Raw genomic sequence first — 22,635 nt, forward strand, 5'->3', positions numbered from 1 at the left:
CATTTATGGTTTGATTTCTTTGTATGTATGGATCACTTGGGTTGTTACCAACATCTGGTGAAAATTTCATGTCATTAGCACCTCTAGTAATGTATTTACTGAGAAAAATGTTGATGTGTTCAATACTTATTTTACCTGCTGTATCTTTCAGAGCATTTACAGTGGACAAGCTGATAAAAGTGACTCTTTTTTGCTATTGCTTTTCACTTGCTTGTTGATCTTGGGGACACATTTAAACACGCTATTGACATGCACACAAAGGCTGTAATCTTATCTTCCATTTTCTTTGACACCCTTGTTCAAACAGACACTTCCCCTGCAGCTCCGCACTTGCATTTCCAGCTGTGAGAGCACATCTCCAGCAGAAAACTTCTTTTAGAAACTGCTGAAAACATCTGAACCCGACTGTTTTTTCCTGAACTTCTCCAGTGTTTGTGTTAAAAACTGGTTTCAAGGTACACAATGAAATGTCAGAGACCTGTAAAAAGCATGTTTTAAAAAGAAAAATCCAAACTATATTTTTCTCATATAACTGGTTAATGGATTTTTAAATGTAAAAAGGTGAGCACAATTTGTTTGTTTACCTATTGAAATAGCCAAAGTGACAAAAAAAAGTCAACAGTGGCAAAGTCTACATCCATGTGAGAATGGGAAGTCTGGCAGATTTCCCCCCCTCTCTCTTTTGGTACTGAATATACAGTAGTTTTATAAGCATGAGCTACGCTTTATGTTATACCTTCATGTTCTGGGTGTTACTGTAGAGTTAAAAACATGTTGAAACAGTAAACTTACATGTCCGGTAGTTGACCTACACAGACTACAGCCAGTCTAATGTGGGTCAATAAAGTGAGTCAAGCTTTTAAGGGGTTTCCAAATGATTCAGCCAAGTGTTTTGTTTACAGTAACCGCATACCCGCATTTCAGAAAAGAATACCTACCTGAAAAACTAACTCTTTCAAACTGCACCAATTGATATATTACCTGGTAACTTTATTTATTATTTGATTTCAACCCCAAACGCAGACCCAAACCAGTGGTTATTCCGTATGTTGCGGGTGTTTTGGAGAAACTGAGACGTTTATTTTCTAAACATGATGTCCCAGTAGCTTTCAAACCCCAAAACACATTACGGCAAAGGCTGGTTCACCCCAAAGATCCGGTGCCCCGGCACAAACAGAGCAATGTTGTATATGCTGTTAAGTGCCAGGAGGACTGCGACCAGTTATACATCGGGGAAACAAAGCAGCCGCTACTGTTCAAAAGAATGTCCCAACACAGACGAGCTACATCTAATGGCCAGAACTCTGCAGTTTTCACTCATTTACAGGCCAGCGGTCACTCTTTCAGAGATGAGGATGTTCTCATTCTTGATAGAGAGGAACGTTGGTTTGAGAGAGGAGTAAAAGAAGCCATTTTTGTGAAGAAAGACCGTCCATCATTAAACAGAGGTGGAGGCCTCCGTTTTCAGTTGTCCCTCTCCTACAGTGCTGCTATTGCCAGTATCACTCCACCCCTGTTAACAATAGGTGCTAATTAGGTGTCAACGATAGCTATGTAATGTGAGTATCAGTCACATGGAGGCAGGGCTTAAAAGCCTGAATTTTGCCTGAAACTCTCAGAGTGAAGAAGTCTCTTGGAGGAGAGACGAAACGTTTCATTAGAGAAGAATCCGTCCAGAGGACCTATACAATTTTTTTCTTTTTGATTTGATTTCATCATTTGCAGTAGTATTTCACCTTTGCACACATCATTTTACAATTTTCTATTTCTATCTAATAACAATTTAGTTGCTATTTGTTGCTTGCTTTGGGTAATCCAGTTTTGGGTCACAAGGTCAAAAAAAAGTGCGTAACTGCTTCTTTAAACTCCAAAAAGTATAATTTTTCCACCTAAACTCCTCCCCTCTTTTCTTTCTTCGCCTCTTCTGCCATTAACGAGCAGCAACCTGTTGTGCCTGATCTGGAATCAGTTTGACTAAGTGTCCTCGTGCTCGTTAAAGCGTGCAGGCCCCGCGCTGTTGTTCGCTTCAACTGGTCCCAGGTCGGCGCAGACCTGCGGGTTTTCCCTCCCTTCCTCCCTCCGCGATGGTAGCCCCGCAGCAGCCCTTTCCTTTCACTCCATTCGAGAGCCACCGACCAGCCCGACTCTTTCCCACGCCTCCACAGTAAGCTAACAAAAACAGGCGAACTCCGTACCATGCGGAAATTATAATCTTTTCTTTTTTTTAATTACTGTCCGTGGTAAACTATGCTGGTTCCAAACCGAAGCACCGATGAGGGAATTCACTCGACTTATCCTTGGAGTAACTCTGCAAAACTGGACCTGAACTTTTCTGGACTGCGTTCGGGTTTATAAACAAAACAATGGATTTCGAGTTTTTGACGACAATTTTTCGGGATATTTTTTAACGATTTGGAATATTTTATGACAGTGCTTTATATTTCACGTGCTGATTTTTTTTTTAAGTAAATACAATCTGGAGACGGATTTCCACACCTCAGGAATTCGACGCCAGCAGCTGAAGTGTCCGTGAACTTTGCAGGTAGCTAGCTAGCTTGTTAGCTAGTTTGGGGACTGTGTTATTTTTTATGTTTACACACCGACCTAACAAACCTAGACACCTAAATTTGTATTATCACTGACTCTGGACAGTTTTTTACCCAGCTCCTCAGAGCTGAACACTTTCTGCGAGGTTTTCCAGCCTGTTTTGTACAAAGTGTAAAAGTCGGTCCAACTCACCGTTAGCCTCCGCAGCTAACATCCAAACATGCCGCAGCTGAACGGAGACGGGGACGACCTGGGAGCGAACGATGAGCTGATCTCGTTTAAAGACGAAGGGGAGCAGGAGGAGAAGCGGAACGTGTCTGGTGAGCGGGATCTGGACGATGTCAAGTCATCTCTTGTCAACGAGTCGGAGACAAACAGCAGCTCTGACTCGGAGGTGAGTTAAGTGAGCTAATTTAAAAAGGGAAAGAGGGTTTGTTATCTGGCAGGTCTGCATTGACTTGTGGCTCTGTTTGCAGGCTGACAGACGTCCCAAGCTTCATCCAGATGTGGAAAGAGCCAGGCAGAGCCAGCTGTTTGAAGAAGGTATGGGACATGATGGGTTTGATGTTGTCCCTTTTTCAAATTCAATTAAGGCTGCATTGTCAGGGCTGAATATATTTATATTAGTTTGTATTTAATCATTGATTTGGTACCAGTTTTATCCTAACTTGTTAATGTTCAGCTTAAGAAAATCACTTAATTTGATCAAACCAGGATAGTTAAAACCAGTTTAACTGTTGCATGTTTATGTAAACATAAACATGACTTTAATCAGTAAAAAAAATTAGTTTTGAATGCAATTTCTCAGTACTTTGGATAGCAGTTTAAGATGTGAAATAAAATTTTCATTGGTTCATCGTTTTCTTGATTTTTAATTTATTTATTTTACAATAGAAACTAACTAGGTCCACAAATTATAAATAAGTTTGGTATGTTAATATCCAATCAAAACTATTGGGCATAGTAACAGTGACAGCTATTGATCTAAGATTAGATTTGTCATCTATATAATAAAATATAACTGAACCAAGAATAAAATGTTATTTGGTGAGAATCAAAGTATGAGTGATTGTTCCAATTGATTCTATCTATCTATCTATCTATCTATCTATCTATCTATCTATCTATCTATCTATCTGTCTATCTGTCTATCTGTCTATCTGTATATGTAAGTAATGTTTTTTGCAAGACAAACAAGACTCAGAATCAAGATTCATTGAGTTGACACCTGAGGCACTGCATATTGTTTTCAGATAACAGTTTTTCCCTTTTTGTTCTGTTTGAAATAAAATCTCTGCCCAAAGAAAAGATGCAAAAACTCCCAAACACGCTGACGTACACATGCAGCGCCAGAAGGTGGTGATAACATCCAGATTAGCTGCGGGTCTAATAAAATGACTTACGATTGGCTAAAAGAATCATGGCAAGTGAATCTCTTTAACAACTACAGCCTTTTTATTTTAAGTTGCTTACCATTTCCTCTCAATATTTTACTTTATCTCTACACAAATTTTGTTGGTGACAGAGTCTGAACAGATCTTACCATACGTAAAGAAACCAGTAAATACAATGCCATTGTTGTTATGGTTTCTAGGTTATAATGCACTTTAATTTGTCAGTTTTGAAGCTGTTTATTGTAGCTACAGCTAATTACTGATACTTTTTAGGAATTTGTTTTTGTATGTATTTTTTGTATTTCATAAATAATTGTAAGCTTAAACAGCTTTCTCACTCTTTGGCATTAATGTGATTCTAAATTTTTCTGAGAATCTGTTTCCCAGAACCTGAGGTGACATTATGAGAGTTATTTTCTCAGACCTTAGCTCCCTGCGGTGTTACAACCTACAACACATTCCATTATAGTTTTTACAAGCTACACAATAGTTGCACTCACCATGAAGACTGGGCTGATTTTTGTGTTGTAAATCACACACAGCATTCTATTAAACTTTATTTCAGACACCCGATGACTTCAGTACATCATGGAGCTGTGTTTGTCTACACAGATTTCACAGAAATTGTTATTCAGATACAAGGCGTTTTTGCATTGTAAAGCCCGCTTTGGCCCACCCCAGCTCTAGATGGCCCGGCCCTGCTCTACTCCGGTCCAGGTTGTGTTTCGATTGAGCGGAGAGCTGCCTTGATGTGGGCGGGATCATGAGATTAAACATGCACAATCTTATTTCATTTTATTTGTAACAAAACAATAATAGACTACACCAAACTTGAAGGAAAAGTGCCGAATGTTGAACCGGACCATCCAGCAGAATGACACTTAAGACGAGAAGGTAGGACAATAGAGAACAGTAAGCTAATGTTAGCTTATTAGCTCGCTACTGTTGTAGTGTAGTTAAACCCGTGTGGGGAGAAATAAGTTAGTCGTTGCAAACAATACACGTAAAGTTACTCTCTTCACATACATCAGTGTCGCGTAAACCCCTGTGAGTGAACCAATCAGTCAGCAGGCTAACGTCAAACTAGACCAAGCAGCCCAGCCCAATTAGAACCACAGCTCTCGAGGTTCCAGAAATCAGTGTGAATCTGGGCCTTAAGGGCTAATGCAAAAAGACCAAACCTGGGTTTGAACCCAGACTGGGCCGGGCTGTGCAGTTCAAAAACTCTTAACATTAAACCACAGTAACATAAACATGAAGTGACTTTGTTTGGTCTTTGAAATGTTTTTTTATTTTTTGCTCAGCGCTGAGGAGGCAGCAGGGTGCAGGCTTCTTCCAGTCTCCATATGTCGGGTATCCATTCTTCATGATTCCTGACCTTGGGAACCTCTGCAGTCCCTACCTCACCAATGGAGCCCTTACACCAAGTGGTCGGACGGTAAGAGGGCACAAATATAGTCTAATATTTACAGAACATGCTGTGACTAATCTCAGTGCAAATGGAGGCTGGCTGGTGTTTATTTTTTTGTTCAGCTTCCTAAAATGTCAGCTTTGTAAATATACAGTATATAGAACGGTCTAGGTCTCATGAAACGTTATTTGCATACAAAAACAGAAATTATTCAGGTATGAATGGTGCATCCTCTGGTTAAAATAATGTCAACAACAGCCTGGTATTGTTCCCTCTGAAGTTTCATTGTTAAAGTTAATATGACTAAAGATGCTAATGCTCAGCCATGTTTCTGTAGTCCTACCAACACAATTTATAAAGTAGTGTATAATTGGATGTCTCTGCTTTTGACACAAATTGAAACATTCTCAGAGAGGACCTATTTTTCCAGCTAAAGCAATTTAAATAGGTCATGTGACTGGGCTCCAGAGGGTTAATCAGGGTTCCCACGGATCCTTAAAAAGTCTTAAAGGTATCATATCAAGCTTTTAAATCCTTCTTTTTCACGTCTAAATCATTCACTTATGGTCTATTTAAAATAAAACTGCAACGCTTTGGTCTTAATTCCTCGTTTTTGTTGCTCCACAAACTCCTTGCTTTCCTTGCGTTACCTCTATTCTGAGTTGCGCCTCAGAGCAAGCTGTTTTGGTGAGGCCTCTTTAAATACAAATGAGATATTTCACACCCCGCCCCCTCCAGGTCCCTGAGCGTTCGACTCCACCCCGTTCGGCCATATTTATAGTTTCATAGCAAAAAAACAGTTATCTACAGACTAAAAACTGTTTTTAAGATAAAATAAGATAAGATAAAACTTTATTGATCCCACAGTCTGGAAATTTGCACATTACTGCAGCTTAATACAAGCGAGGCTGAGAAGAATAATGAAAGATTAATAAAAGATAACAAACAAAACCCCACAATATACACGTGATATATAGTAATGTACCAATGCACATTTACACATACTGTATGTGTGATCCTGTTGTGAAGGTCGATGTGATGCAGAGGGTGGTGTGAAGATGTGGCATCAGGACGTGTAGTAAAGATGCGTGCATCAGGAGGTAGTGTGGAGATGCTGGCCTTGTCTGGGACAACTGGAGATGAATCCATAGCACAGTTTGGAAAACATCAACAACATTAAAATTTGCAGAGTCTTTGCATAGTAGAAACAGTAAAGTGTCACTTATTTTTGTAATTTTTGTTTAAAATTGTGAGGAAAAGTTTCTCATTTAACACTTTCACACATCACATGCCCTTGTGACACGACTTTGAATAAGGTAGATATAATTAAAGTATGGCTGATTTTGGCTTATTGAAATCAAGTTGGCATACCAAAAGTGACTAATGTGGTAAGACTTACTTAGGGTTTCAGGAGTTCTGATAGGCTTTGCTGTGCCTTCTCCCTTCTTGAACTTGGGAAAGAATWATCTACATGGGCTCTCCAGATGAGGTAGTTGCCAGCAGACATGCATTTTCATTGAAATGCATTGCAGCCAGGTACAGTCTGGTTAAAATAGCATAAAAGAATATTACATATTAGTTTGAAGTTGCACCATTGAAACTCATCTAACACACAGTATTTTGAATAACAAAAAAAACATAAATACAGAGTGACTAAAACAACACTGCAGCCAATATTTTTTTGGCCGATTCTTGAAGCCGATACTACTTTTTCTTCCTCCCTCCATTAACATGATAAAGATAAGAATGATAACAAATGTTACACAAGTCTTAATTTAAAACAAAACAAACTAAAAAAACATTTATTAACTAAGCCTTTTCTGAAGAGGCTGTATTAAGAGCTGCCACACAGGATTTCTTCTTTAAAATAAAAATAAATAAATTCATTACTTATTTTATCTAGTGCTAAATATTCTGTTTTTATTTGTATATTAATAAGATTAATATATTTTGTTACATAAAACGACTATGTCCCCAGCTTTTTCGATGCAAAAAAAGCAAGACAGAGAAAAAAGGAGAGACACACATCTATCTTGCTATCCTTATGAGGACTTCGCACACACAGCGCTCACAGCTTTTCTGCCTCATTCTGCTGCTCCCGTTTTTAACACCAGGCAAAAAATGCGTTTAAAACAGCTGACGTTAACTTTAGATCACAGTTTGAAACGCTCCAGCATTTTTAAAAAGATAAACAACACCGACACCCTGATTACAGTGTGGGGCGAAAGTGAAAGTAAAACATGGTGCTGAGCACCCGTTCGGTAAAGACACTTAAACACAGCTGTTCTTTCTCCCCTCATATTCCGACACAGAGGGTAGAAACAGCTAAATTAGACAGTTAAAACACATTTACAGTTCATAACTCACCCTTGTTGTTGTAACATTCATCCTGTGTTGTCCGCAAGCACTTTCCGCCCTGTTGTGGGTCCATTTCCTTGAAAAATAAAACTTAACCAGGCACTTTGAAGAAGCTCTGAATCTGGTAGTCTATGTAGATAATAATGTGGGTTTACACACCCAGAACTGAACATTTTGACTTCTGAACTTCCATATTTGGCATGACGCTATGAACTACAAAATCACAGCGAGGAAAAAAATGGCAGACTATGAAATCCAGTTGGCTGGAAATACTTTACCATAAATGGTAGTTCTGAAGAAAAAAGTGTGATGAAATAAACAATGAAACGAAATAAGCAACAGCAGATTTTGAACAAACTGAAAAATTTGACCCATAAAAAATATAAAAATATCTTTGCAGTAACTGGACAGAATAAATTAAAGTTTTCTACACTCCTAGACACTATAATTGCACAAAAAATAGTGTATAAATGTAAAAAAAAGTGCATTTAGCATGATATGTCTCCTTTAAAAGGCATTGAATTCATCAATCTAAAGTTAAGGCCTTAATTTGCTTTAAAATGTCTTAAATCAATCTTTCAGAGGTCTTAAAAATGTTAACACATTGTAAGGATGATTGTAATTTGTCTCAAATATTAAAATAATTGGTAACATTTCTTTATTTTTCTTTAAATAATTTAATAACAAATGATTCAAATATTGGTTGTTTTGTGTTAAAATAAACATTTGGATAAAATTGTTGCTAACAGGGTTTTTTTTCCACATTTGTTTATTGTGAAGTTGGTCTTAAATTTAATTTCAAGAGGCTTTAAAGACAGGGGTGCCAACCATTACGATCTCACCGTAATCATTAAGATTATTGAGACCCGCTCTGAACCATTACGGCGTACTAGACATTTATTATGATCTGGCCTTGCGCCGAGCTCCTGGGAACCCCCTCCCGCTGCAGCAGCATTTTTCCACCTACGCGGTTTGGTTTGGCTCCACCCCACTCCGCATCTGTTTTTGGCCTTTCTACTATGGCTCCCGGCCACAGTGGAAAGACCCACTCGGCCCACTTTTTCGGACCTCCTCTCGAGGTAGTACTGAGGCCGGCACCATTTGGGGCGTGGAGGTGCCTAAGTGTGTAGCAGTCATGATTGGCCAGTGAAGCTGCCTGGATGACGTAGTTCCAAATGATGGCAGTGCGCTGGGAGAAGCTAAAAATATATTGGGCCCATTTCAGAGCAGTGAAGGACCACAACAACAGCTGGAGTGGCTCAAAGCCGTGGGAAGCTGCTGTGGGTAAATGGAGGGGATCGCTCTCTACAGACACCGGTTAGTTAGCTAGCTAGCTGCTGCTACTGTAGACTGGTCTCTTCACAAACGTCATCTGCAGACAGTGAGTGTTTCATGCATTTAGTGAGATATTGAACGTAATTATGGGACACGTGTCTTGCTTGTGAAACTGTACCTTTTTATTTATAAAGTTTGTTCCGATGTGTCCTTTGTGCGTGTTCGTTTCCGTTGCTAACTAGTTAGCAGCTAGCGGCTATTGCTAGTTAACGATCCAGGCTAAAAACAACAGCCCCGGCTTTACATTTATTGTAATTAGTAATTAATTTTGACCGTATTCGAGGCTAATCATTGGTTTTCTGTTCAGAGTCACCTTCGACATGTGACCAGCTGATACTCCTGGTATGAGTATTATTTACAGACTAAATACCCTGCTACAGCAAACCGTTGCTTATAAATGCAGTAAAACAAAACCAAAATGATTTTCTAATAAATTAAATTACAGTAACTGCACACTTTATACCTAGGAGTGTGAGTAAATATGTTTATTTTTTTCCTTATGGATTTAACTCAAATGAAAAACAAACAGCAGATAGTATCTTTATTGCACAAAATAAAAGTTAGACAATATACACAGCAGCTACTTTTAAAAGACGTTACTGCTCCGAACCAGCCCGAACTGAGCCGAGAGGAGCCAGACTCAGTAGTGGACAAGACTATTCATCTGTTAGTATTTTTAAAAGACAAATATAGTTTCCTCCTTATTCAGTTTAAATATTGTGACAAGAATTCCCTGTGACTACAAATTCATCTTCAGCTGTTTTGAGTCTGGTTATAGAAGAGTGAATGAATAAAGGAGGCCCAATAATAGGATAGATGTATGTACTGTTTAGCAAAGTTATGTTCATAAAGCACCCATTTTATAAACTCTGTTTTATCACTAGTTACTTATAATCTCCATCTAAAAATAAGTAGGTTTGTATGAATACTTTAAAGTTTAAAGATATAAATTCCATATATTTTTTATTATGCGCACAATTTGCCAATAACGAACGCACGCCGCGTGATGCAAACGCTCTGAGACAATCATTATGATTTGGGATGGCTCCAGGTTGGCACCTCTGTAAAGAGGTCTTAAAAAGTCTTAAATTTACCTTGCCTTAAGCTGTAGGAACCACGTTAATATATAAACACCATCATATTTCTTAAATACAATAGCCAAATTTCAATACCGAGGTATACCACAATACTATCGTACAGCTAAGCGTTATTGTTGTTGTTTAGACTTTTAGTTGAATAAAACATTTCCCTGAATTTTAAGGAATTCACAACTATAGCCCTGTTCAAACCCGGCACTAACCTGCATCCTGGCTACTGCCATCACAGATACATAGTGAGAAAAGTTAAAAAATAAAATAAAAAGGCAACAAATTTCTGATTTCCCAGAGGTCACTGTGGCCCAGGGCAGTTTGTTTTCAGACTACCAAAAAAGTGTGTACCAGAAGGTGGTCTGAGTGAAGTTACCCTCATGCTGTCTTGAAAACATATTTAACCCTGTCCCTGCCCAGGATGGTCGTTTGTGTCACCGACAGATTATATCTAGGTATTTGTGTTACGTAAAGACAAACAAAGCTATAAAATGAGCAAATGGTTGAATTCATTGTTCCCTCAACTGAAAGGCAAAAGAAAGCTGATTTAGTGTGTTGTTGTTTGTGTTTTTTTGTCTGTGAGCCTAACAAAATACGTTTTGAACAAATGGACAAATTTTATTGAAATTTGAGGAAGCCGTCGTACATCTACAACAATTCAAGATGGATGCCGCAGCCTTCTGACATTAAAAAACAGGCACAAAAATAGTTCTAACTCAGCAAGTTTTACAGATATTGTGTTAAAATTTAACATGATTGCTGATAGTCATCTTCAACACATACTGAGTGTGATATCTGCAGTATCTTGTGAAATTTTGTACATAATTTTCAGTGTTTGACCTAAACAACTACAACTCTGTCATTTTTGACATATCTTAGCAGAAAGCCCTTGCATAAAACACAGAAAACGGTGAGACTAATTTATCAGCCTGTTCAAACCTGTGACCTTCTTGCTGCGAGGCAACAGTACGAACCGACTGCTCCACCGTGTCACCCATTGTGGGAAAATTGTTTTGCAAATTGAAACATAAATACCACTGCCTGCAGGCTGCAGGTCTATTGTGTCAGTTGCATTTGATTTGTGTGTGTGCTGCTAGCAGACTGTTTTCATGGGGTGATTTGATGGTTCAGGGATGTAGACAGGTCTGAACACATTTTGCCTGCCTGCCTGCTGCAGCAATGAGCTCTGATTTGAGGCTGGAAATGTGTTGCCCAATTTCCTGTCCTTGCAGCTTTGTGGAGGATCAGCTTGGATTAGAAGAATACTGACTCAAAGTTTATTACATCAACGCTCACGGCCATTCAGAGGTACTCATTGCAAAGTTATTAAGACCTCAAAAAAAAAAGTGATAAAGTAAGACACAAACTATACAATATTTTTCTTATATTGGTGGGTAATGCGTCCTTTAAAAATAGATGAGCAAAGTTTGACTGAATGTCAAAACTATTATTTGTTACCTACAGAAAGAGAGAACATTAAACTTACTGGACCAGTAGGTTCATCTAAAACTAAATGAAAATATTGTGATTTTTATTTTTAATGTGTAAAAATTAGCTTTTTTCTTGTGAATTAGAAATTTGAGGCTAAAATGCAAATCTGACATTTTGAAAGTCTGCAAAAACCTTTCTACCTCAGAGATATGTTTTTGCTTTTGCAAGAAAGACTTTCTGCACACAAAATTAATTGGAGCTGGTTTTCTAATATGAATTATTTATTAAAAGTAAAAAAAAAAAAACCAAGTGTTGATTCTAGTTGAATGGCAAAACAGTGTTCATGCTGGGTCTTAAAAAGTCTAAAAAAGTCTAAAATTTGAAAATCAAAAATTTAGGCCTAAAAACGTCTTAAACGCGCCCAGATTTTCACCCAAGGTCCTAAATTTAATTTTGTCAAGTCTTAATTTTTTCTACTTTTGATCATTCCTGAGAACCGTTGCTGCATAAATAAAGTTAAGAGTCGTAATCAGAGGTTGACACAGTCTGTCTTTGTGAAGTGCTAAGTTTGATACTGTTCATGATTAAACTACAAATCCCATGATAACTGCAGGCAAAAATGTCACAGTTTACTTCCATGTTTTTGACCTCTTCGCTGCTATAACCCCCACATACAGTGGCTTATTTACCTGCTCAAAAAACAGAAGTTCAGTCATGTCCACTGCTTGTTGTTTAAACATGGGAAATTGTGTTAATGAGACTTGACTTGATATCAGTGATTTTTTTTCACTCGGTTGAAAGCAGTTCACATCAGTCAGATATGACTGTTTCATTCAAATAATTTAGTGTTCTTGTATTAAAATTAAATATTCTTTAATAACTAAATTGATAGCAATAAAAGGTTTCTATTATAAAATTTCTGGGACCATGTGAATGTTTCTGTTAATGTGTCGATTTGTCTTAAATGTCATTACTAATGGTCCTAAAAGGTCTTTAAGGTCTTAAATTTAACTTACTGAAACCTGCATGAACCCTGAAAAAGTACAAAATTGTTTAAAATCCAGGAATGTAGTAGTACTTGCATGTATGCTTCATTGGTAATGCCATTTCTTTCTCAATCCACAGTAGCAATAGAGAAATTAGGGGATATTTGTTATGTAATTCAATTAAAATGTCAGAAAACTTGAATCCAAATTGGCATCTCATGAATGAAGAAACCTAAAAAATAAAGGTTTTAGTAAAGCTGCAGAATACATGGCTTGAATTTTGGTTAAATAGCTCTCTAAGCTGTGTATTGTTTTTGTTCCTTCTTGTCGGCTCCTGTTTGGCCAACACTGTTTAGACTAAATTTGAGCTGCATTCAGGTTTAGATTTGGTCCATTTTTGTGATTTCTGTTTTTTTTCCTGGTTTGTTTTCAAAGTCTTGCCTCTGTGTGTTTAACCCAGACACAGATGAAGGCTAAGCACACAGCCAAGCCCACTCACACAAACACCTGCATTCCTCAGCTTTGTAGTGCCCTCCCCTTCTCTCTGTGGCTCATTGTTGTCCTAAGCAGGGTCTGAATGGTCCTTATGCACATCTCCATGGGGGGATTATTACATGTCATTGCACCTAAGAATACATCCACGCTAAGCTTGTTAAATTTGTAAACATGTGAGTTTTTTTCTTTTAGTGTCAAGAATATTATTTCTGGAGTTCCCCACCCACTAGGCAATACAATTCCACATTTTTGTGTAAAAAATTATTTTAAAATACACAAGAAATGTACGGAAGAGGGTTAGGGCCACTGAAAAAAAAAATTCTGTAATGTTCTGTAATGTCAATTCTGAGAAAAAAAGTCAGAATTCTGTAATTAAAGTCAAAATTCTTTCATTTTTTCCAGTGGCCCTAATCCTCTTCCGTAAACATTAGTCTTTGTAGTTTTAAAATCTTTAGAATGGATTAATCCTTACAATCTGGACTAAGGCTCATACAAAGCATTATTCTGAAGTTGATTTCTGATTCAGAACAGATTATTGTCCAATTTACCCCCACATTTAAAGCCTGTCCTCAGCATTGTCATCAGCACACACAAAAGGAAAGCTTGAAGAAGTTAGGAAAAACTCAACCAAAAAAAGAGCAAAATAACAATAAGAAATACAGAATTTGTTTTACCAAATTCACTGCTTCGACTGCCCAGTCCAATGCTATTTTTGACAATTTGGGATTTTGTCATATTTTGAAGATACCAGAGCCAGAGTACCCTACCATCGCAAACACTGAACGTGTTTCCCTGAAAGAGTAGGATATTGAATAGGAATACCATTTGTTTTACTAATACAAAGGGTTTAGATGTTTGATAAATGGCTTTATTTTACTTCTCTGCACATATAGGTAATTCCCTATTTGTTAAAAAAGTATATGGTGCTGCAAGCTGCTCAGTGTTCTCTGGATCTCATTTAGCAGTGCATCTTAAATGCATGAGTTGTGTGTCTGCTTCAAAAGAAATAAGTGAAGATTTGGGTGACGGTTTTGCTGGAGCGATTCGCAGCCAAGTGTGAAGCGGCAGAAGCAGCAGGGATGACGAGCAATGCCTCCAAATCCGAGACCGTGGTCTTGAGCTGGAAAGGGTAGAGTGCCTCCTCCGGGTCGAGGAAGAGGTTCTGTCCCAAGTGGAAGAGTTAGGGTATCTCGGGGTCTTGTTCACGAATGAGGGAAGAATGGAGCGGGAGGTTGACAGGCGGATTGGTGCTGCATCTGCAGTGATGCGGGTGCTCTACCGGTCCGTTGTGGTAGACTGACTGATTTACTGGTCAATCTACATTATCCTCATCTATGGTCACAAGCTTTGTGTAGTGACCAAAAGAACGAGCTCACGGATACAAGCGGCCAAAATGAGTTTCCTCCGCAGGGTGTCTGGGCTCTCCCTTTGGAAGAGGTTGAGAAGCTCAGTCATCCGAGAGGGACTCGGAGTAGAGCCGCTGCTCCTCCACGTCGAGAAGAGCCAGTTGAGGTGGCTCTGGCATCTGGTTAGGATGCCTCCTGGACGCCTCCCTGGTGAGGTGTTCTGGGCACTTCCCACTGGGAGGAGGCCCAGAAGAAGATCCAGGGCACTCTGGAGGGACTATATTTCGAAGCTGGCCCAAATGGCTGGGGAGAGGGGAGTCTGGTTCTCTCTGCTCCAATCTCAAATCGGTGATATTCAACATGTTGGATTGTCTTGACCTGATATATATCTCGGCGTATGTGGTGTTTCCTGTAGACAAATGAGCATGGAGCCTTTTGAATATGATGTGTAGCCAATCGGAAAGCAGTATGACAGAAATACTGAGGGAAATCCAAAATACAGAAGACAAATCAACTACAATCGCTCACCAAAAAGTCCGGTGGACTTCAGAGAAGACCACAAACTATCACCATTTCTTCTTTCTTCTTCTGCCACGTCCTATTTGTGAGTGAAATTTGTGTGTGGTGTGTTGTCTTTGCACTGTGGCTGCAAACCACACACTGTAGGACCAAACCTGTTATCTATGACTTTTTAAATCATGTGTTTTGAAAAAATCAACTCACAGTTTCTTGCCATGTGAACCAGGCATTGCTCACACTTGAGCAGGTTGGTCATGAGAAAATCTTTTCTCAGCATAGCATTACAGATAAAGTGGGGTCCATTTTAATTCTGCCTTTTTTGTGTTTTAAATCCAACTGATTCTTGTCAGGATTATCTGAACTTTCTCAGAAAATCGTTGGTGTCATCACTAATGTATTTTTTAAACACCTTTTTAAACATATGTGCATAAATTGTCATTATGGCGACAGTCTAAAGACTTACTCTCCATGTCTGTTCTACGTATTATGAGCTGGTGGTTATAACGTGTCAGACAAATGTTGACAACAAAGAAGGAAAAACACATTTGTGGGAAGTTTTAAGCCTTGAACATTACTAGTGACAGCATTGGCTTTTAAAGTGAGTGAGACAAATGTTAGTTAAAATGACGCACCATATCTCATTGTTATTAAAAAATACACAAAACAGAGCTTGTTTTTATATCACCAACTTTTTAAAAAGTTCTACTTAAAGTAGTTCCTTGTTGTGTAAGTGGTTTGAATTATTTTGAAATAAATAAAATTCTGAATAAATTTTGAAGGGTGCCAGCGCAGCAGCTGCTCAAATTCCAACATGTATCAACTTTCTTCTATAAAGTCCAAAAGTAATGTGTAATTCTTTTTTATAATCCAAGCTGTGACAGAACTAGAATTTTGGGGAGTAGTAACTACAAACCTTATTTAAAACTTCAGGTTTAAACATTGTGAGATTTAAATGTAAATTCTAAGAATAAACACTGAGGTTTTTTATTTAATCTTTGTCTAATCTCCCAGTACTAGAGCATGGATGAACTTCAGCACGGATGCTTATGGACCGTTTGCTGTTGAAGCTCAATCAGAGAATGCATCTGACCTTATGCTGGTTCAACTGAACACACAAAAGTTTCTTTTTGTCCATTTAAGCCAAGTTTCGATTTGTATTCATGTTGCTCCCCACTCTCTTGTTCTTAAAGCTGCAGTAGGTAGATTTTGTAAAAGTGCCCAGCAGTGATGATATTGATATCTTATTACTGGTTTTGTATGTAAATATATAGGACTGGCACCTTTCTTCTTAATTAATTAATCTAAATGAGTCAAACCCCTCTCTCCCATATTAGTACTTTTAAGCCAACTTTGATACCTATTGTGTACCACAAAAAAAATGCAAATTTAAAACACAAAATTAGTATGTATAGTTTATACCTTTCATTGATTTTAAAATGGGCCTATTATGGGGGTCTTAGCACAAGTTAGGATCCGTCTGTGGGCTGTACAAAACATGTTCATTTGATTTAATTCACAAAAAGAATCTCAAATAATGAAATTTCACCTTTTTCAGTTCTTCCTCTTCTTCAGCTCTCTCCAGAACGTGCTGTATGCAGAAGTTGCTATGGAAACCCCCCYCTATCCCCCCTATCCGTTTGTTTACTTTAGCTCCGCCCCCCGACATGGTAGAAGTTTCCAAAGTGAAATTATTTTCACAAACTACAGCTTTCTTTGGCAATATTGTTAGAACATTGCCATCAAAGATAAAAATAAAATTAATCCAGGCATCTCTGTTCTCTGTGGCTGCTGTAAAAACAGAACTATCGTCTTTTGAGGAAGTGGGCGGAGCTTCACCTCGGGTTGCCTCATGAGGAGCAGGACTCTGGTTTAGGTTGCTAGGTGACTGTTATTGTGACGTCAGAATAACGTGCTTTGAGAAATACCATGTTTCCAGATACCTAAAAATACATGTAATTACAGCTAAAAAATGGCTGGGTGCATTTTTTGGTGTTTGGACTGCTTCTCTAAAAAGTGAGTTTTGCATAATAGGCCCACTTTAAAGAAAAAAAGTGCTTCATAATAAATTCAAATGGAGTACAATTTGTTAAAGCAGTACATAGATAAACATTGTATATAATACAGTGTAAATGTAAATGCATTTAATTATACAACTTATAAGTTGAAGTTCTGATTGTGATGCAATTTATTTTGCTTTTAGAAACGACTTTCCACCAACAGACATTTAACCTCAAACCAAAAGTTATTCCTGCTTTTTACTCCTTCCTTTTATTTGTGTTCATGTAGTGGATATCCAGTGTACCTTTCAGTACAGTCAGTGTGTTTTATGAGAGTTGAGGAGATCCGCCTGCCTGTCTGAAGCCAAGTTATTGTAAACAAGCGATCGCGAGTTGAACGCTACCCGACCCAAAATAAAGGCTGTTTACTGCGCTGATAGGCACAAGCAGGAAGCAGCATGTAGAGACAACCTGTCTGCTCACTCTGTTGTTCTCCCATAACCTCCTCTTCCTCCCCCCCACCTCACCCGCCTCCTGCTTACAGTTCAGTGCATGCTGCTGCTACTGATGTCAAAGAGAAACATCCACAGTTACTTGCAACGTTTATTTGAGTGTTCTGTTTGTGATTGAATGTTAGTGCCAAGTCAGAAAATTCAACTGGAACTAGGGTTGCTACTAATGATGGTTTGAAAACCATCTTTTTAATTTTTTTTTAATCTATATCTATATGCCTGATTTTCTTCTAAAAACCATATTAAGCTATGCAATTTTTAAGTTAATTTTACTTTTCACAGTCAATATACACAAAAATTTTTTTTGGGAAAACATGCACAACCAGCACAAAAATAAGACAGAACCGTTCAACTAAATTGCTCAGGGGGCCACGGGTTATTGAGAGCTAACAGCTCTGGGTCCGGACATCTGTCAGTTATTGTCATAATGTAAGTTTTAAAATTTAGTTTTGTTTTAAATGAACTTATTGGCAGGTGGACTGTGTTGTATAGTCCATCCATCCATTATCTATACCCACTTCTTCCTTTCAGGGTCACGGGGTTCATTGGTGCCCATATCCAGCAGTCTCAATGCGAGGGGCGTCATACACCCTGGACAGGTCACAAGTCCATCATAGGGACACATAGAGACAAACAACCACTCACACTGACCTAGGGACAATTTAGAGCTACCAATTAACCTAACAGTCATGTTTTTGGTAGCCGGCGTGCCCGGAGAGAACCCACGCATGCACGGAGAGAACATGCAAACTACCCAGAAAGGCCCCCAGGCCAGGATTTGATCCAGCGACCTTCTTGCTGAGAGGCATCAGTTCTACCAACTAAGCAATCGTGCCGCCCTGTCATAAACCATTTTTATGCTAAGATAACCTCTCTGATGAACATATTTGTATGGTAATTCAGGCTTTTAATTCTTTTTTCTCTCTTGGATTATTTTATTTGACGAAACTTGGATTAAACTGATTCTGACTTTGTGTCCCTCAGTTAATCATGTTACACAAGTGTCATCATTAAAATCCATACCTGAGGTTTTTAGTTTGCTTTATGAGACGAAGCCAAATTGTTTTGCTTGACTAATGAACATGTTTTACTGAGGTTTAGCAGCAAATGTTATGTGCTGTTTTTGCTGTGTTTTGGAGCCAGTGTTTTAATTCTGGAAAAACAAAATACTTTTATAAGCACCACTTGGTCTCTGTTGGCCAGCTTTAGTGACAGAATTCTTTACTTGAGATTAGGTTTGGCTGCAGATTTTATGAATGTTTTTTTCTGCATGTGACATTTGTTTATATTCATTTGAAGTTGCTCTATAAGAATTGAAGAATAAATTGATCTTGTTTTATTCTTGAGCAGGGCTATTTAACTAAATTGCTCCGGGGGCCACAGATACTGCAGGTCAACAGCTGAGGGGCCGAACATCCAGCAATTAAAGTTATGTAAATAAACAAAGTATTACAAAGATCTGCTATCTTTGAAATAGTTTATTTTGCTGCATTTAATCATTAATACAACATACAGAACCCTATACAAGTAGTCATAATTCAACAATATCAAAAATAAAAAGAACACAGTATGCCTCCTATTTGACACAAATATTATTTTGACATCTCTGACTTGCCAATTTTTTAAACCAATTTTAGTTCTATCTTCAACTGCTTGCAGTTTTAACTGTCTTGCTTTTGCATAGAAATGGTTTATACCAGCTTGTAGCCAAGATTCTGACTTTTCTATAGATACCAAACATGTCTATGTCTATCTAAAAGAACTTAGAGTGAGTAAAGTAGAAAACCGGGGGTTTGGGCTTAAAGAGATGAATAAAACAATTGGCGGGCCGAACTTTGGTCAATCGCGGGCCGGATTTGGCCCGTGGGCCGCCAGTTGAATAGCCCTGTTCTTGAGTGATTACTCAGGCTGTTTGTCTTTGCAATTGAAGAATAAATGTCAACAGCTAGTTCCTTTTTTATATTGACTTACTGAAGTATTTTACTTTTGCAAACTAGATTTTTACACCGTTTATGCTTCTCATTAAGTTTATTAAATCCTCAATACGCTCTGTTTCAGAACAGCTAGATCTAGCCAGTTGTACTTTATTGGGGGGTTTATTTAAAACATTTTCATCTTTAAATAAATCAACTAGAATGACTGAATTTAAAGTTGTTTTAATGACTCCAGCCTTAAAGTATGTAAACTTTACAAGTTTGTTTTCTTAGGCTTGTTATAAAAACCCTATATGTGTGTGCTCTGCAATGTTTTGTAAACAGCAGTAAACCTAATAACTTTCCCCTGAGCTCAGACAGTGATTTTAGACTTCCCTCAGTAATAGACTCTGTGTGTGTGTGTGTGTGTGTGTGTGTGTGTGTGTGTGTGTGTGTGTGTGTGTGTGTGTGTGAGTGAGTGAGTGTGTGTTTGAGTGCACACTGTCCTGGTATTTCCAACAGCTGGATCCAGTTAACGCGCAGCCAGAGCTTCCTCGGGCCTCTGAACGGGGGGGCAGGATACAGGCTGCTTTTGTGGACTAGCTGTGTGTGAATTTTTTGTTTCTGGCTGTGTTAGTGTGGCAGACATCCTGGTGTGTTTATGCAGCAGGTGGGGGAAGTGGTGTGTCCGTGTGTGTTTGGATTTTTATCTGACATAGATTCAGTGGAGATAAGAAAAAAGCCTTACCACTGTTTACCTGTTTGTTTCTGTTTTTTTGTGAGCTCTATAAAGTTGGGCTTGTGCTTAAGTTCAACTTCTAGTCCAATCAGTACACGTTATTTCTATTTTTTACTTTGAAAGAAAACTTTTTCCTTCACATTTACACATAAATAAATGTAACATTAGAAAATATAGCTTTTATATTAAATAGTTTGCGTGTTGACCCTCTGGCTATTCATCAAAAGGATGTTGTTGGGTTATTAAAACTGTTGGCGTTTTTAAGTTCCATCCCACAAAAGAAAACCTCAGAGGTTTGAAAAGGCAAAACTTTATTATTATTTTTATTTTTTTGATTGAAAATATCAGTTTGTAGTCAGGACGAGATATCAGAGCTCCTGCTGCTCTGTCTGCTTTGGATTCTCTCCTCGTTTAGGGTCAGAGGTCACAGTTGAGAGTCTGTAGGCGTCACTCATAGCTGAATGAGCACCAAAGGCCCTTTCAGTTGCGGGGCTCTGTGTTTGACAGTAGGTAGGAGGCAGGGTGTTCCCTGTTTTCAGACACGGTCAATAGTGGAGCCTGGTGATTTGGGGAGCTGGTGGTGCGAAGAAGTGTGTAGAGTGGACTCTGTTCTTTGTCCAGCTCCACCCTGAGGGCCCGGTGTCGGAGACAGCAAACATTACTCTGGTGTTCATCACATCAGCACAAACCTCTTATCTACAACCCGTCTTCCTCTTGTGGAAGTCAACTGTGTGCCTCCTTGTGTGTGTGTGAGTTGTGGGAGAGCAAGTTGTGGTTTTTGGTCTGGGAGAATGTAAACATGTGGGAGATTAAGCACTATCTCATCTCAGGGCCTCTACACTGTGAGTATTTCCTCCTACTGATACTGGCCATTTAAGTTCCGAGCATGTCTACGTTGAAAGTCGTTGGTGAACATTTTTCTCTTCTAGAAATGTAAACTGAACAGGAACACACAAAGTGTGATGTAAGACAAAGTCTTAAACCTTAAGCATTACAACTGCTTGAGATAAATATTAAAGAACTTGGTGTTTGGGACAAGAACAAATAGTTCGTTATCCAGTCCTCTGAGAAGTTATTTGTCAAACCTGTTTCACATTTTATATTAGGCTGTCGAGAAAAATCACTTTATTGTTCAGTGTACCACTAGTTAGTCCCAGTACATTTTAAATTAAACAAAGATTATAAGCAGTAATGAATAAAACTTGTGCCTATCAAAATATTTTTTCACATTTTTATGCTAGCTAATGTAAGTAATTTTTGTATTTCTGTATTGTGTGTACATAATAGGGGTGTAAGAAAATATCGATACTCTGAAATATCGCAATATTTCATTTCCCGATACTGTGTCGATATTCTAAAGCCTTGTATCGATTTTTAATTAAGGTTTAAAATGTCAACATTGCCAACCGTTCATTTTTATGTTGTAGTTCAGCCTCTGACCACTACTTGGCAGCAGTGAGCCAGCCATTTGGCTCCTCTACCTCTTGAGCGCTAGAGAGTAAGGGTAGCATTAGCANGATATTCTAAAGCCCTGAATCAATTTTTAATTAAGGTTTAAAATGTAAACCTTCTTGCCAACCGTTCATTTTTATGTTGTAGTTCAGCCTCTGACTTGGCAACAGTGAGCCAGCCATTTGGCTCCTCTACCTCTTGAGCGCCAGAGAGTAAGGGTAGCATTAGCATTGTAAGTAAACATTAGCTTTTCTTATTTTTTTGTCAGTAAGAGGTTTTTATTTAATAGATTTTTGGACAAAAAAAATCGCAATATATTGCCTTGCTTACAGTATCGCAATGTATCGGGATATATCGTATCGTGACCCCTCTGTTATGATATGTATCGTATCGCCAAATTCTTGCCAATACACAGCCCTAGTACATAACATTTTGTGATTTAAATATCCACTTAAATCAAGATTGTTTTGAGTATAGTTTGTGTTTGAAGAGAACTTTAAATAATCCCTCGTCTCATGACTTCTAATGATTGAGTTTTTCTGACTCAGTTCTTTTGAAGATATATGACAAAGTTGCCAAATACTCTTTGGGTTTAAAATAGCAGCTACATCAGTTGGGCTTTTTAAAATTACATAGGTATTTACCTAATTTATGATCATTTTTAAATTAGTGTTCATGCGCTTTAGTGACTTTTACATACATGTGTGTGAGAGTGTTCAGCAGTGCATATTAATGCTGATTGTCACTCAAGTTCACAATATGTCATATTACTGCAAGTTAAATTTTTTAGCACAGATGTTTTTCTGTTTTCTAAAATGAACTGCTGCAAACTGCATGTGGTGATGAGCAGCTCAGCTGCTGATAAGATTACAGCTTTGTGCTCTTTATCAACAGGTCTTATTGTGTCAGTATTGCATTTTATGAGAGTTATCAGAAACAGAGGTGGATACTGTTTTGTGAAATGTGTGTGTTGTATTCACCGTCCACTTCTCTCCTCAGTACCTACCGTTTCAATGGCCTTTGCTGGACGTACCAGGAAGAGCAGCTGTCAGAGACTCTACTACTCCTACACACCTGGTACAACCTGCACACACACACACACACACACACAC

The 22,635-nt window shown here is 38.3% G+C and overlaps 1 protein-coding gene across 3 annotated transcripts in view; it reads left to right on the forward strand.

The window, feature by feature from the left end:
- Nucleotides 1–1,963: 1,963 nt before the first annotated feature.
- The window catches only part of LOC106513792 (transcription factor 7-like 1-B), a 29,076-nt gene continuing 8,404 nt past the window's right edge, over nucleotides 1,964–22,635 (forward strand). The window contains exons 1-5 of one of the 3 annotated variants that reach the window (XM_014002779.1): nucleotides 1,964–2,542; nucleotides 2,746–2,941; nucleotides 3,024–3,090; nucleotides 5,246–5,379; nucleotides 22,523–22,600. In XM_014002779.1, the coding sequence (XP_013858233.1) occupies nucleotides 2,768–2,941; nucleotides 3,024–3,090; nucleotides 5,246–5,379; nucleotides 22,523–22,600 (453 nt within the window). In that variant the 5' untranslated portion in view covers nucleotides 1,964–2,542; nucleotides 2,746–2,767. Of the gene's footprint in view, nucleotides 2,942–3,023; nucleotides 3,091–5,245; nucleotides 5,380–22,522; nucleotides 22,601–22,635 lie in introns of all 3 variants that reach the window. The other 2 variants (XM_014002780.1, XM_014002781.1) reach the window with 2 other exon arrangements.

The sequence above is a fragment of the Austrofundulus limnaeus genome, unplaced genomic scaffold (assembly GCF_001266775.1).
Source record: "Austrofundulus limnaeus strain Quisiro unplaced genomic scaffold, Austrofundulus_limnaeus-1.0 Scaffold15, whole genome shotgun sequence".
In the NCBI taxonomy this organism is placed as follows: Eukaryota; Metazoa; Chordata; class Actinopteri; order Cyprinodontiformes; family Rivulidae; genus Austrofundulus; species Austrofundulus limnaeus.